General features: G+C 39.8%; 1 protein-coding gene across 1 annotated transcript in view; it reads right to left on the bottom strand.

Annotated features, from left to right (window-relative positions):
* Positions 1–1,238: 1,238 nt before the first annotated feature.
* The window catches only part of LOC148369471 (dedicator of cytokinesis protein 9-like), a 72,173-nt gene continuing 57,097 nt past the window's right edge, over positions 1,239–16,314 (bottom strand). Inside the window, exons 40-52 of the mRNA XM_088331497.1 lie at positions 12,970–13,152; positions 12,788–12,901; positions 12,148–12,363; positions 11,984–12,041; positions 11,764–11,870; positions 11,355–11,477; positions 9,152–9,265; positions 8,840–8,986; positions 6,209–6,419; positions 4,811–5,001; positions 3,477–3,577; positions 3,222–3,360; positions 1,239–1,735 (exon numbers count right to left, since the gene is read on the bottom strand). Coding sequence (XP_088187623.1) covers positions 1,637–1,735; positions 3,222–3,360; positions 3,477–3,577; positions 4,811–5,001; positions 6,209–6,419; positions 8,840–8,986; positions 9,152–9,265; positions 11,355–11,477; positions 11,764–11,870; positions 11,984–12,041; positions 12,148–12,363; positions 12,788–12,901; positions 12,970–13,152 — 1,803 coding nt within the window. The 3' untranslated portion in view covers positions 1,239–1,636. The remainder of the gene's footprint in view (positions 1,736–3,221; positions 3,361–3,476; positions 3,578–4,810; positions 5,002–6,208; positions 6,420–8,839; positions 8,987–9,151; positions 9,266–11,354; positions 11,478–11,763; positions 11,871–11,983; positions 12,042–12,147; positions 12,364–12,787; positions 12,902–12,969; positions 13,153–16,314) is intronic.

Here is a 16,314-nt window from a genome sequence, read left to right as displayed (position 1 = left end):
TGCAAGAGGAGTAGCTAACCAGATGTGCAAAATGTGCAGTCAGGTAAACAAGTCAGGTAAACAGAACAATAACACTGTAACAATAACGCTGTAAGTACAATAGTGCAGAGAAACAGATGTGCAAGGAGTGGCTAGCTATAAAGAACTGCCAGTAGTGCAAAAAGTCAAACAAAACCCACAGATGTACAGATTAGCAGCAGTTTAGATTTACTATGTGTTTGAGTGACCATTTAACAGTCTAATGGCTAGGGGGACAAGACTATTGTGGAACCTGGTGGTCCTGCACCGCACACTGCAGTACCTCTTCCCAGAGGCTAGCAGAGTGAACAGTCCATGATGTGGGTGAGAGGGGTCCCTGATAATGTTCTTAGCTTGGGATAGGCAGCGCTTCTGGCCAATGTCCTGAATGGAGGGAAGAGAAGTCCCGATGATTTTCTCTGCTGTCCTCGTCACCCTCCTCACACTACCCCAGTCGGTAGCGCTGCAGCCTCCACACCACACAGAGATACAGCTGGTCAGGATACTCTCTATGGTGCCCCTGTAGAATGTGATGAGGGAGGGTGGGGGCAGGCGGGCTCTCCTCATCCTCCGCAGGAAGTACAGGCGCTGCTGTGCCCTCTTAACCAGTGATTGTGTCTTATTTAGCTGATCACAGTACGCAAAAAACATAATTCATTAACAATATTAATTTGAATAATAAGCAAAAACAGATGATGAATCATAGAAACGTGCATTTATTTGAATACTCAATACAGAATACTGAGGCCCTCCTCAGGGAAAACTTACATGATTTTCTGCCACCTTGCAACAAAGGGTATCAAAAAAAGCAAAAACGTGTGAAAAGCCAGGCAAAAAAAACCCAGATGAAAACTGGTGCAGTTTTGTCACTTTGACTGTCTAAATTTTGTATTCCACCATGTGCTTGTAGCATATCTAGTAGTCAAATATTCAAAATTGAGATCACCCAAGAGGTTCTCACAAGCAATGCCGTGGCTAATCAGGAAGAACGTGAGATTTTCCGAAGGAAGAGGTGTCGAGGTGGAGTTTGGACTGGCTGGATGAAAAAAATTGTTTGAACATGTATCCGTCACCTGCACTGTTTAACCTTACTCGTGCATTCATTCTCTAGTCAGCGATTTGGCCACATTCAGGGCAACAGATCAGGTGACTTTCCATCGGGGAAAATTCCCCCCTCCCAAATTTGAAGTTGTTTCGGCCGAGAAAAAACACAATAGCACACAGTCTTAACAACAGTTTATTTCAGAAATACATGTCAAACTGGTAGTGCTTCCCATCTATCAATAAAAAGTAGCTCTGAGCTTCAATAAGGTTGTCACATCTTTGTACTTCAAAACACAAACGGAATGTTTCAAAAAAATGTAAGAATCAGGTCACTATGTGCTAGAAAAATACAGATAAACATGTTACAAGGCTATATTCAGGCTCGTAAAAATATGTGAAAACAATTCTATGTCATCTCTACGGGACACAAAAAAACAAGCACTGCCGATCAGAACAGAAGTGTGCACCAAAACGAAATAACAGAAGCACAGGGTGACTTATTAGGCACTTGAGGTAAGGTATGTCAAAATTTCTAATGAGAAAGATGAGAGAGCTTAATGTGAAAAAGTACATATCACAACATGGCAGCGCTGTTGGGTGTGCCGCTAACGGCACTGAAGATTCCCATTGAGTCTGATAAAGAGCTCCTGCTCACATCATTCACTGGGTCGATCTAGAACAAGCAATTCATGGACAAAGTTTTAGTTTTTGTTTAGGGCTGTGCTGTTCAATGTTTCAGGAACACACTCTAGACTAAAACACTCTTATATTAAATTGTCTCTCTGAAAGCTTCTGAGAATTACTTTGTGGTTTGTTCCAGCCTTCTTCACACCCCCAAAAAATGATACATTTTTTAAAAGAGAAAACTTGAATTTAAAGGCAGCTCTTAACATTTATCATATTGACTAGAACACTAAAATGCACCACAGTGATACTTCTACATGCAAGCTCCTTGAGAACTTCCATATACGGGATGTACAGTATAATAGGCAAGATTTGTGCGCAAAAGACGAGGGAAAATACAAGTTCCGAGAATTTCCAGACGCTACCACTTGAGACCACTTTAGACTGCTCACCACCATATCCAGCTCGTTCAAGTTTGCGCATGCATTTCCATTCATAAGACAACTACCGTAAATTCCGGACTATGAGCCGCTACTTTTTCCCCAAACTTTCAACCCTGCGGCTTATTCAGTGATGCGGCCAATTTATGTAATTTTTCTAACGACCGTCAGCGGCGATCGAGAATAAAAGGTAAGATTTAGACCGCTGGAATATGTGCGCCGAGGAAGACTGCAACTTCTTAGCTTGTGCACAAATTAAATTAGCGTAGACATATCCTCATCATGCAAATTGCAAAAAGAAAGGCACATGACGCAACTTTCAAGCTAAAAGCGATCGGGCAGTCCGATTAAGAAGGAAACAGCTGCTGCACGTAAACTTTACTTTGCGAGCGTATTGCTAGCGTATTTTTGAATAAGGGAGCATGGGACGACGTCTATATGACAAAGTCTCTTTCCCATACTGAAGAAAGACGACTTTGATGACGTCAGTTATAAGGAGGAAGATGAGGATGGTTTACCATGGTTTCTACATGTACGGCATGATTTTTTTAACAGATCTCAAAACTGTGCCACGGACGCGCTAACCACTCAGCTTCCGTGCAGCCATTTTTTAAGCAGAGATTCTCAATTATTTTCAATGACACCATATATATATATATATATATATATATATATACATATATATATATATATATATATATATATATATATATATATATATATATATATATATATATATATATATATATATATATATATATATATATATATATATATATATATATATTTTATATATATATATTTTTTTTTTTTTTTTTTAATGTTCAATTATTATTATTTGAAAGCGTTTTTAGTGATGAGAAAATGTGTTTTATAGCTGTTAAAGGTTAACTTGGACACTTTTTGGGAGTCTGGAAAAGGATTGATTATGTTACATGAGCATTTCTAGATACGAGTATGATTCTGGAACAAATCAACCTCATATGAAGATGTATCACTGTGCATCATACAATCTTTCTTTCTCACACATCCTGTTCTGTTGTAAATACAAATAAAAATGCATAGGTGACACTCCCCTATTAGCAATCTGAGTACCTGCTCATGCATGATATTTGACAGCTCCCGGGTCAGATCTCTGTAGTTGGCCTTCATTTCATCATGATACTCCTGCTGATCCTCTTTAATCAAGCGCTCATTTATTCGCAGCGCCTGGCCGCAGGCCTCCACGAAATGCCTGCCAAGGAACGGCCTCAACTTTTAGTGCCAATTGACAGCGACAATAAAACTCTTCACAATGACAGATAATAAAGACCATAATTGCATTTGAGGATGATTTGCGCACGCACTTACCTGAAGACCTCTTTGAGCTGTTTGACCTTATTGTCTGGATATTTCTTGGCACAAGTGTTATCTAAGAAGACTCTGGCATAAGCAAGAGGGCCAGCATTCACCTGGGGAAATTCATTTGTTGATCACTTCGGAACATCTTTTTTATATCTTTTTTCTTCTTTGAGTAAATCACTCAAGCACATTTAGCATATATGTCACTAGATTTAGCATGCCTGTGTTTCATACATTGTTTTTTTAATCATTTCAAATTGTGTACACCGTATAGCAATTTTTGTACGGGAACAAGTATAAACAGTTAAGCCCGAAAATATTTGGACAGGGAGACAAGCTTTATCTTTTTTATATTTTTATAGCTGTTCACATAATCACATTCCAAAAAACAAAAATACGATTTATATGAGCTTAAAGTGGGGTGCCTCGGCTGCTGTGAGGTTAGCATAGCGCCCCACGGTGCAGAGGTCCAAGGTTCAATTCCAGCTACTGGCCTCCTGTGCCGAGTTTGCAAGTTCTCCCCGTACCTTCATGGGTTTCCTACAGGAGCTCGTGTTTCCTCCCATATTCCAAAGACATGCATGGCAGGTTATTTACTGGCTACATTTTTCTGTACTTGTTTTTAAAATCTATTTTATTTATCAATAAATTAAATTTCATGCAGTAAAACATTACTGAAGCAGACCTGTTGTATTGAGTTTATCAAGACAAAATATCAAATTTTGTGCTTAAAACGGGATATGATCCTTTGGTATCACTTTTAATTAAAGTTTTTATCTGTAAATTAATGTTTTTATGTGTATATTTTCTGTGTTTCAAAACCAATTGTATGAAATGGTGCCTTTATAAACAATTGGACAATGAAACTTAATTTGTGTAGGTGAACATTGTAAAAAATGAATTGGGTAATATTATCTCTCATGTATACCCAGTTCAGGGTGTCCCCTGCCCACTGCCCGAGGATGGCTGGGATGGGCTCCAGAAACCCCGCAACACTACTGAGGATAAGCGGTGCAGATAATGGATGGATGGATGGATGTCTCGTGTATTGCCAAGGCATCAAATTACCATCAGTAAATACAAAAACAATTAATTCAATCAGTCCTTTTTGGGCCATCCCTGCTCTAACTTTTTGTTTTAATTGACTATTTATACATTGCTGCTCAACAAAATGTCCTATTTTTTTATAGATAACAGTAGATTGGTATAAAATTGCCTGTTGTTCCCAAAACACAAAATCGTCCTTTTCACGTGCCAAAACATATGATACAAGAAAATGTATTGATCCAAACAGTTAATTTTAGATGCTACACAATGACTCCATGGACTGTTTAGGCTTGCACCTGAACACAGACACTGCCCTGCAGTTTCAGCTGCAGTCGGATCATGTCCACCTCAGAGGCTGAGCACAGCGACTGCAGTTCTTCCACTTTGGCGCTCATCTCATCTATGGCCACCTCAATGGGGCTGAGGTCACTCTGATGTTGGTACATGACAGCAATGCGCTTCTTCACATAAGGGAAACAGTGAGTGGCTAAGGGGGAAAGAATAAGTCAATTTTATTCCACAAATCAAAAATGTAACCAAAATGTGATTTTATCATCGCATTATGAAAATAGCCAGAGTTCTCCAATGACTCACTCAAGCAAACACAGAGGTGCTGATGCATGCTTTTATATCCTCTCGTTTGGATTTTTGTTATGCCCTTCTCTCCGGTCTCCCCAAAGAGAACAATGCCAGCTTGCAGCTACTACAAAGTTCAGCAGGGACTGGAGGGGACGATCACACTGCATCAGTTTTAGAATTGCTGCATTGGCTCCCTGTGCGTTTCAGGATCGATTTTAAGGTGTTTTTACCCGTTTTTAAATGTTTTAAAGGTTTTGGGCCATCCTATGGGTCTGATTTGCTTTTATCATATCAGCCCTTGCGGTCCTTGGCAGCAAATTGTCAAGTGCTCCTAGTGTGAGGACCAAACCATATGATGACGCAGCATTCATCCACTTTGGTCCTCACCTTTGGAGTGACCTCTCTGAGGACATCAGGTCTGAGGGGACCCTTGATATTTTAAGGAGAAGGCTCGAGATCCACTTCATTAATTTGGCTTTTAATTAATCATTTTAATTGTGTTTTTTTTATTTTTTAACCTTACACTGTCATACACTTTACTTTTTAGTTCACATTTTCATGTTTTTGCTCTGCAGTTGTTGTTTTATTATTTTATTTTTTTAGTGTTTCCTCAGGTGTGGGGGGTCTACACTGGTGTGGTTCTATGGCCGAAAGTCCTGAGGCTATCTTCTATCAGTGTGGATAAGCCTCCCTCGGGTCCCTTTCCTCACATGGTCTGTGCCTTTCCATAATGATATTACATTTCTATTACTATTCGTTTTTATTGTATGCTAACGCTTGTCTTTGTGTACTAGGTGTTTCAGCCTGTTGGGTGGGGATAAAGGGCGGGATTTTACTGTCTTATTGTACACTAAATGTTTTTTTATAGAGCACTTTGAGTGGCAATTTATTGCCTGAAAAGTGCTTTACAAATACATTTCATTGGATTTGATTTGACGAATACCATGCTGACCCTATATGAAGTAACCTATTTTTTTCCATCTGAAATAATTCTACAAGCATGAGTTTTTCTTGGAAGTAACTGAGGATGAATAGGTGAAGGTTATATAGCCTCAAACACAATAACAGTCACTCTTTGTCAGTCAGTGAATGGGCAAAAAACAAATTATACTAACTAGTGAGAATGGTCCGGCGTTTGCACTGCTCCTCCACACCACCCTGCTTCTTGCCTGACACCGTAAATGGTGTCTCGAACACAAAACAACGAATGTTGTGGCTTTTCTCAAAATCAGTCTTCCTCTCATCCAACTCCTTGTCGTCATAGTATGGCAGCACGTGTGTCACCTGAATGTAGGCATATTTGGCGTCCAGGTCTTTTGGGTCCACCTATGGGTTGAGAAAGCTATTTTAATACTGACAAAATATTGTGATACTTTGCATTGCCAACAATTGTGAAGTAGGTTACGCTTTTGCGAAACAAAACATTTTAAAGGTATTATAAAATACCTTATTTTCAATTTTGCAAAGAATGTGTAGTGTTTCCACGCCCTGGGGGACTCAAGAAATTTAGTCTCAAAGTTGACCGATTTGGCTCTTATCTTCTAGAGGTGTGACCTCATTCCATGAAAACAAGACTCTTTACAATGGCGAAACCCGTCAACACAATAAATGATGAAGTCCCCAAAACAAACGGCGATCGAAGTGAACAACGATTGTATAGTGCTCATTTCCGCTCGGAGAAATTGGAACTTTGCCGACCCTGTCGTTGAGGAACTTGTGACTCTTTTATTGGAGCTGTGTGTTTTGACCTCCCAAAACTGTGTGGGATAAGTTTACCTGCAGTATATGTTTCTAGTTTGCATTACCCTCTTTTTAGGTGGGTGATTGTGGCTTTCTCTTTGTATTTTTTGTAGCATTTCTTACGGTTGGTAAAAAATCGTCTGGAACGCTCCCCGTTAGCGTCGGGGCTGTCGAAGGCTTACAATTTTTTTTTTACTCCAGGTTGTCCCCAGTTAGCAGCTGGATATCTAGCTAGCCTGCCGCGTCCATTCTGTTTGTCACCGTAGCCATCTTTTGGTTCCCGTTTAGCCTGGTTGATAACCGTATGTTTTTGGTCGGCCAGCCTCCCATTTTTCCGTCGATCGGTCCTGGTTACCTTCCGTTAGCAGCCAGCTAGCCACTCGTGTCCATTGGTTTATTCCCAGCTAGGTTCGTGTTTATTGCCGTCGCAATATTTTTGTTTTTTAGTTGGTTCGCGATAAGCTTGGTTGCCTACTGTGTGTTTTTGGTCTGTGGTTGATTGTCCCCATTAGCCCTCTTTAGTAGCCGGCTAGCCTGTAAAACCATTGGTTTGTTGCTGTTGCCCCTTTACTTTTTTCCTTTGTGGGTTCCCGGTTAGCCTGGCTGCTTACACTGTGTTTTTTGTCCACCAGCCTGGCATTTTTCCACATGGGCTGCAACCGCTTTTCGGTGATCGGTCCCGGTTAGACCCCTTAGCCTGCATCTACCTCTGACAAGAAGCCTAAAAACTATCAACACTTGACTTAAAACACTTGTAACCTCTAACCAATTTGGTGAGTAGCTTGCCAAGTTGCTGATGAGCTCCACATGATATCACAGCTCAGGAAGTCAAAGACGAAACAGGCTGTCTTCAAAATGCATTATCCGGAAAAATAATTGGAACACACCGATGAAATACAGTGTATGTAGATATCTAAAAGAGCTGACTCTATATTTTGTGAACCAAGCTAAAAGAGGTGGTTCTCTAAAGAGAGCAGGAATCACCTTCACTAATATAGTGTTGAAGAATGGATTTCCAAAGCAAGCTTAATTCAATTTTTTTATCTCAACTACATTGCAGTGTCAGCCTTTCGGTGCAGGGTTTGCATAATCTTCCCGTGCTTTCCTCCGGGCACTTCCCACATTCCAAAAACATGCATGTCAGGTTAATTGGCTGGTCCAAATTGTCCCAAGGTGTGAATGAGCGAGCGAATTGACTGTCTCTGTGTGCCATGCGCCCGGCTGGCAGTCAGTTCAGGGTGTCCCTTGCCCAATGCCCGAGTACAGCTGGGATTGGCTCCAACACCCCCGCCCTACTTTGAATAAGCGGTGCAGATAATGGATAGATGGACATTGCAGCGTTACACCCCAGACATCTTGGTGGGTGATTACGCTGCTTATGGTGCTTGTAAGCCTTTTTCTACCAGAGGGCCCTAGTCGGCCTTGGTACTGGGCACACTGTGTGTCTAATCTCAACATGCCTGTGCCTAATCATCCTACCTCGTTTTATACGACTGTTTGGGTCTTTGTGATTTTTAGTTCCACCTCAATGTCAAGTTAGTCTCTATTTGTTTCTGGTTCCTTTGTTACTTTACTCTGCAGGTTTGGTTTTTGTTTTCTGGTTTCATGTTCGGGCATTTTGTTAGTGGATTTTTGGCCACTTGTTTCTTTGGTTCTTTGGTTCTTGTTAATGAATACCATCCTTGTTTTGAGCACCCGGTTTCCAGTTCCTACCTCCCACACATGGGGTCATTATTCTCCCAAAACGTAACAGCTTTGTCCCATTAATACTAAAAAAAAAGCACAAGCCTAAACCGCACTGGAACACACAATTATTTCGAATCTTTGTTTTCTTTCATTGCATTATTTTTGCACTTGACAAACTTTACTTTCCATTGGCAGAAATGCACCCAAAGTATTTGTCAACCCGCCAAAAGAAAGTCAGACTGATTACAATACAATAAAAGAGTCCAAACATAAATGTTAGTTAAGCTTAACTCTGTGCCGTTTTGCTAATGTATTCGCACCTTTCCAGAGTCCTGAATGATCTTGACATTATCCTGCCCAAACTTGTACATGTAAAGCTTCAACAGCCTCTGGGAAATCTCAGAGAGAGGTGTGAACTTTGGCTCCTTGTAGATATATTCAGTGCCATCTTCATCCTCAAAAAAGCCCTTCATGAAAGAAGTCAGAAAATGCGGTCATTATAATTCTATTTTGGGTGATTTCTTACTGAGTATGTTCAGTTTTCACACAACAAAATGACAGGACTGACACACAAAGACAGAATCTTAACGCACTTGGGAGTAAGTCTAAAATGTGAAAGATCACTTAATTACCTGCCCAAAAAATGCCACTCTGAAGTATGTGCCCAAAAGACGTTTGCCAGTGTGCATCACTTCCAAAACTTTGGTGTAAGCACGATGAAGAGTATCATAAACATGTGTCAGTTTCTGCAAAAACACAACGAGTGTTGGAATTGTGTCATTATGTGCTATATACGTCTTAGCGCTTGATGATGGTAGTCTATTGACTTTGACCTGACCAGAGGTAAGATCTTAAGCCCAAGTCCGAGCCCAACCAGATCGGCCCTACAATGTCAATCATTATGTTTCGGTCGATCCGGGCTTCTCTCTTGCTGACTTTTTAAAAAATAAAAATGTTCATAAAGATTTAAACTAATACTATCTATGGATATTTACTTTAAAAAAACACATTTGACGGAACGTCATTGTAATTCTTTGTCTTTGTCCTCTCTTAAAGTGCCGCGCCATATTCTGCAGCTGCTGTGGTTTATGGCCCAATTTTTAACCCGTCAAAATGATGAACGTCTATTAAAATTGTCAGTAAACTTTAAAAAAAAATCCGTCAATGATGGAAAATTGTCAGTAAACGTAACCACTGCACCACAGAAAAATGAAAACTGTAAATGTTTTTACAGTCTGGTGTTTTTTTGGATTTTGTTGCAAAAGACAGGCTTTAATTTGTTATTATAAATCACCTCTCCTTATCCTGAGTCCTCACAAAAAATATATAAAATATATGTTTTGCTTGAGGCTCAGTCCTGCAATATATCAAATTATTTGGTTGGCTTGGGCTGGGTCGGGCTTCAATACCCGCGGGCCAGGATCAGGTCGTGCTGGATTTTTCAGGCCAGATTTTACCTCTATGACAGCACTGACACAAAGAGACATCTATGAGATTAGTCTAGATAGATAGATAGATAGATAGATAGATAGATAGATAGATAGATAGATAGATAGATAGATAGATAGATAGATAGATAGATAGATAGATAGATAGATAGATAGATAGATAGATAGATAGATAGATAGATAGATAGATAGATAGATAGATAGATAGATAGATAGATAGATAGATAGATAGATAGATAGATAGATAGATAGATAGATAGATAGATAGATAGATAGATAGATAGATAGATAGATAGATAGATAGATAGATAGATAGATAGATAGATAGATAGATAGATAGATAGATAGATAGATAGATAGATAGATAGATAGATAGATAGATACTTTATTCATCCCCGCAGGGAAATTCACAAAAGTAGTGGATATAAAAAGTCCACACACCGCTTTTCAAATCCCCACCTTGTGAAAAAACAGTTAGAAATTTTTAATACAAAACACGGATGTGCAGACATTCTAAAGTCATTGTGAGTTTACAGAGAAGGGTCGGAACCAAACCATAACACAAACCTTGTGGGGGCTAAATGTGTCAGTAGGGACCCTGCCTCCAATTGTAATTCAAATGTTTAACCAAAATGTGTGAGAAAAGGTTGTGTCCGAAGACGACCTGATTCTCAAAGCTTGGAACGCGCTTCCAGTCACATACCACACACTGAGTGGAAGTATTGGTGCATTGACAATGTTTGGATCGACGTATTCATGTGAGCAGTCATTTTCACATCTCAAAAACATCAAGTTCAACCTACGATAACGTTCAACGGATGAAAGCCTCAATGCCTGCATGAAGCTTAAACTCATCAAGTACCAACCAGACGACAAAACCATCAGCAAATCCATGCAGCACCAGAACTCGCTTGTTATGCTCACATTTAATTCAATTCAGTCTTAAAATATATTATATGACTCTCATTGAAACAAATTTCCCAAAATTCTGCTTTTATGGCTCTCTCAGTCAAAAAGGTTCCCGACCCCTAATCTAACGTAACAAGTTAATGATAATTTAAGTAAGCTAACAGCAAGTCAAGTTATCCCGTAATTTTTATTCCCGTTGCATTGTTTCATGGAGGACTGCCTGTCTATTGATGCCTTTATTCAAAACAAGCAGCACATAGACTTCATTTGTTAAGTTAAGGTAAGAAAACAAAGTTAATTTTTCTTCGCTACAGTTTATATATTTTTTTATATCTAAATTTCTTCCCTGCCCTGCCAATCACATAAAAAAAGATGCAGATTTATTTATTTGAGATCCGACTGTGCTTCACTAAACACGAAACTCGCCGCACAAAGACAATCTGTGTAACTTAATGTATAAAGGGCCAAAATGCTGTACCTCAAAATCTCTGCATTTTTCATGTATGGGAATGATGAGCCTGTAGACATCAGCAATAAGCTCATAGCGCTCCGCATTCCAAAGACCATCAGCACACTCCTCCAACAGTTCCATGAGCACCTCCTGCACAAATATAATCATTGCTGAGGGTTTTTTTGCTTTTATTGTAACCTTTGCCTCATTTTGACAACAATGTTTTGTTCACTGACACCATGACACAAGGAAGTGTAAATACACATGGATCCCGTCCAGTGTCAAAGTCCATTTTTGAGTTTCCCATCATCATCAGAAAGACCAATTAATCTCCAAAGAGATAAAGGCAATATTAGAGGCGTTAGACTGACATGTGAGATACGAAGTAGAAAAATTGGAGCATCGGGGCTTTTGGGAGTGACACGTAGTAGCACACCTCGCTAAAATGCACGTCCTGCATTCCTACGTCCTCCATCATGGCGGCCTCTTCGTCAATATTGGGAGTTATGACGCGAAATGCAGAGCAGCCGTGGTTAAACATTCCTTAAGAGAGGGAAGTGAACATTAGTGAAGGTTTTTTTCTGTACTTGTGTAATCTACTTTAGTATTGTAGGATCGTAAAAGTGTTGAAGCAGAGGGTGAGCAGGAAAGCTTACCTTTCCTCCACAGGTACTCAGCAACTAGAGCTGCAACATGCACGTAGCAAATAGCTGCCTGTGAGGAAAGAAGACTCAATTGATAAGCTCTGTAATACAAGCGCTAAATATTATTTGGGATTGATGTTTCTACAAAAGGATTTTTTTTATCTTTCAGAAAGCACCTCAGAAAGGTCGCCATTTTTTTGGTGGATCCGGGCCATGCTGTCTAGCCAGGTCTTGCGGAGCTCCGGCGTGCTTGTGTACGACTTGGCCAAACTATATTGGAGGTCCACCAACATCTCTGGGTCGTTTTCATGCTCCTTCATTTGCTCTGTCGCCATAAGTACTGTTCTGATTCGTTTGGTCAGGTCCTTTACATCTGATGGGAAGGCTGTGTGCTGAAAAACGCAGCATTGTGCATTTAAGTAAAGCCAAGTATACAGTCTCTAAATATCTTGAAAAAAATATATATATATATTTCACAAAAACCTTTTCCTTTTGTATTTTGCTCCAAAAGCACGTGATTTCGCTGAAACCAATCTATTTTTTTACAGAGGATTACTGAGAAACATCCCCTTTTCCCCAGAATTAAATGTCAAAGTGTCTTTGGTCAGAGACACTGAACCCTAATTCCCCCGATAAGCAAATAGGAGCCTTGCATGGCTGATATCACTATCGGTGTGTGAGTGAATGGTAAGTGTAAAGCACATTGTAAAGCATTTTGGGAGGTCTTCAGTGACTTGAAAAGCGCTAAATAAAAGCACACCAGTTACCATTTACCATCAGTCAAACTGTTTTAAATCATTTGTCATAAAACTCTACCTTGATGCTTTGATCCCCGTTCGCACAGTTGTTGATGATAGATAGGGACTGCTGGAAACGCGTGCTCCCGATGCCGATGACATCGGCTATCAGTTGACTGACAGCAATTACTAGCTGAGCAGGATGCAGAGCAAACAAATCTGAGACACAAACCAAGAAACCGATTTATCTAAAACGGGTACCTGCAAATGAGTTCTGACAAATGATTTGCGTCCAGTGTAGTCGAAGTTGCTCTTCATGAGGATGTAAAGAAGATTGGCGGCAGCATTGCGGAGAAAGCTCAGCTTGGAGTTGCAACACTTAAGGATCTCGTAGCATAAAGAAGCGCACATGTCAGCCCGGCCATCGAAGAATGTGCAGGGGAACTGGACAATACACATGTGAGAAACATCATACTTTTTGATGCCCTTGCAACAGAAGATATTTGTCAAAAAGGGTTCCGGTACGACAGAATATAGATTAATGAAGTACCGTAAAATGCGGACTATAAGCCGCTATTTTTTTTCCAAGCTTTTGACCCTGCGGCTTATGCAACGATACTGCTAATTTATGCATTTTTTTCTAACAGCCGCCAGGGGTGCCCAAGCAGTTAAGCTAAGAATGAGGCGGAATATATAAGTCGAGGAAGACGCAAGTTTAATTTAATTTCGCACTCTGTGCATGAATAAAACTAGCATGAACAGACCCACATCATGGAAAAGGTGTCAAATGAAAGGGGAACGCTAACTACCATATCGGGAATCATTTTACAAGTCTGTTCATTTGTAAACAGAAACAACGCGACAACTGATTACAAGAAGCAATGTCCAACAGAGGAGAAATGTTTCAGGCGTATTTCTATTTATCTGTTGGCATCATTCTTGATTTGGAGTAAATATTGTACATGGTTGGATTCTATGGATTGTCCTTGATGTAATAAAGCATTTTAAGAAGTTGAAGAAAGTCCAGGGGACGTACTGGTGAGCAATACCGACTTTAGAGTGTTCTGGTATCTTGTTTAAGACTGATTGTATTGTTTCTCTGATGAGTATTTCTTAAATGGTCATCGTATCTTGAATTCCAAGAGTTTAGGTCTTCTAATGATATGTGGCATGACGTACTTCAGTTACTGGTGACATCGGGCCATCAAAATGTTAAGGGGTTAAGGTACCGTATATTATTAAAACTCTGTGTACAATCTTTCTTTTTAAATATCTCACGTTTCAATGTGAGCAAGTGCAGCTTATAGTCAGGTGCGGCTTATGTATATACAAAAATGTTTTTTCCTTTAAAAATGTGCTGGGTGCGGCTTGTAACCAGATGTGCTTTATAGTCCGAATTTTAGCGTACCTACAAAGTACTAAATGCTTCTTTAAGGAAATACTTCGCTGCCCGTGTTGTTATAAATTAACACGTAACCTATGTATTAGGAATTATGCCAGAAGAATTATTGACTGGTCAACATAAATATGTGCTAAGGGCAATGCTTCTGGTCGCAAAGAAAATGATCACAGTTTCCTGGCTGGGACCACAACCTCCTGACATAAAACAATGGAGAGAAGATTTAAAGCAAATGTACATTATGGAGAAAAACACTGCAAGACTTCAAATGAAACTAGATCAGTTCGAAAAGAGATGGAGGCTTACCACACAATTTTTACTTGATGTCTAAACATCTCACCTTTTATTTTATTTATTTTTATCTATGGGTATGTCAACTGTATATATTTTGTGTTCGTGCTGCTGTATGATGGATGACCCAACCCTCTGTCAAAGTGTGTGTGAAAAATAAAAAGTAAAAAAAAAAAAAACGAACACGTGCCTGGAACGCATTTTTTTTCTCCGTAACGAGCACTGTAACGCATTATAAAAATGTTGTAACTCAAATGTCGTTACAACATGATGCGTTATTCCTCTACTTATTAAAAGTAGATCATGAATCACAACATCCTCTGGTTGCAAACTGTTCCCCCTTTGCTCACAATGTAACATACAACCCTCAATCCACCGTCATCGCTTCAAAATGGAAGGTGTATTTATAAGAACCTACAAGGTACAACTGAATACAGTTACAGTGGCTGCTCACTGTCAGCATCAACTTGTCCCAGTTAGCATGTGCCTTTACCGTCAACTGTCTCTTGTGCTATCTCATTGCTCTACAGAGTTGGGACTAAAGCGTTACGAAGGAATACATTCATGGAACGCAATTACTTTTTTTAGTAACAGATACTAAAATATGTCATTAATAAAATTTTGGAATTCAAATGTCATTACAACATGGTGCCTCAGCAGCTACTTTTAAAAGCAAACCATGGATCACAACGTCCACTGATTGTTAATTGTCCCTCCTTTGCTCATGAATGTAACACACAATCCTTGATTTGCCAGCTGATGTAAGGAGAGTGGGCTGGTTTATATTTACCTACAGAGTACGATCAAATACATTTAGGGTGGCGCGGTCTCAGGCACAGAGTACGAGGTCGCTGAATTTCTCCTCATGGAGATATTCTCTCTTCTGCATATACTCCAATCCAAGCCATATTCACAACCATAAAATAAAATACCTAAATCAGGGGGTCAATTTACATGCGCATATTTGGTTGTGGAGGTAGTGAAGGGTGCGCAGCACATGGGGAGGAGGCATGGCTTATAGAGGCTCAACAAAATCAATGTGGCAAACGTGAGCATGGACTTTTGGTCTCTTTTCCTTAAAAAATATTTTTGCAATACACCATGCCTTTAGAAAAATAGCACGCTCTCAAGATTCCACAAGCCAAGAGATATGATGGGTTTCCACTTCCATAGGTCCAAGTTTTTTTGGGCTTCTTTTATGTGGCTTTTTTAAAGCAGTTGTTTTTGGGTGGGCACTTCAATGAGTATATACACTAATTCATAACTGAAGTTAGCTTCAGAGTAAAGGGCTACTTTTGGGTGTCAGTAATCTCGGGGGTAAGCTAACTAACTGCAAGTAATTACTGTTTTTGAGTAACACGCCTAACACTGTTCACTGTGAATTCAGTAAGACTGAAGTATCTGACAATTACTGACGAATATTAACATCGCTATGTTGGAAAAGCCTCTGGCTTGGGGTTTGTGTTTAAGGTGTATTTCTCTCTTCAAACTTGAAATGAGGTCACTGAGGGAAATCGTCATAAAATGTACAAGACATCAAGATGGTTGTGATGATGGAGCCGCGGAATATGCCGGAAGATTCCTTGCAGGAGCGCCTGAAGGTTTGCCAGGGAAGGTTGGAAATTGCTCATTAGACTCAAAGGCGATTACTTCAGAGGGGCAAAAGTCATTGTTTGAAATCCATCTTATGTGATGTCAGTCTTGGAACTACCTTGACACACCTCGTTGAGGCCTTTGAACACATGACTCGGAAAATGAGCATACATATCTCACCATGACACCTTCAGGAATATGTGAATCCTGGTGCATCTCTCTTTGCAAGTCTGACCTTTATGAACCTGACTCTGTACACTAAATAACAGCCATTGCTACAGAGAAGCCTGGCTCAGACCATAATTGATCAACCACTCATCAAT

Source organism: Urocampus carinirostris, chromosome 3 (assembly GCF_059441175.1).
Source record: "Urocampus carinirostris isolate Australia breed hairy pipefish chromosome 3, RoL_Ucar_1.0, whole genome shotgun sequence".
In the NCBI taxonomy this organism is placed as follows: domain Eukaryota; kingdom Metazoa; phylum Chordata; class Actinopteri; order Syngnathiformes; family Syngnathidae; genus Urocampus; species Urocampus carinirostris.
Note: the sequence above shows the minus strand (reverse complement) of the source record. Positions and strands in the feature narration are given on the sequence as shown.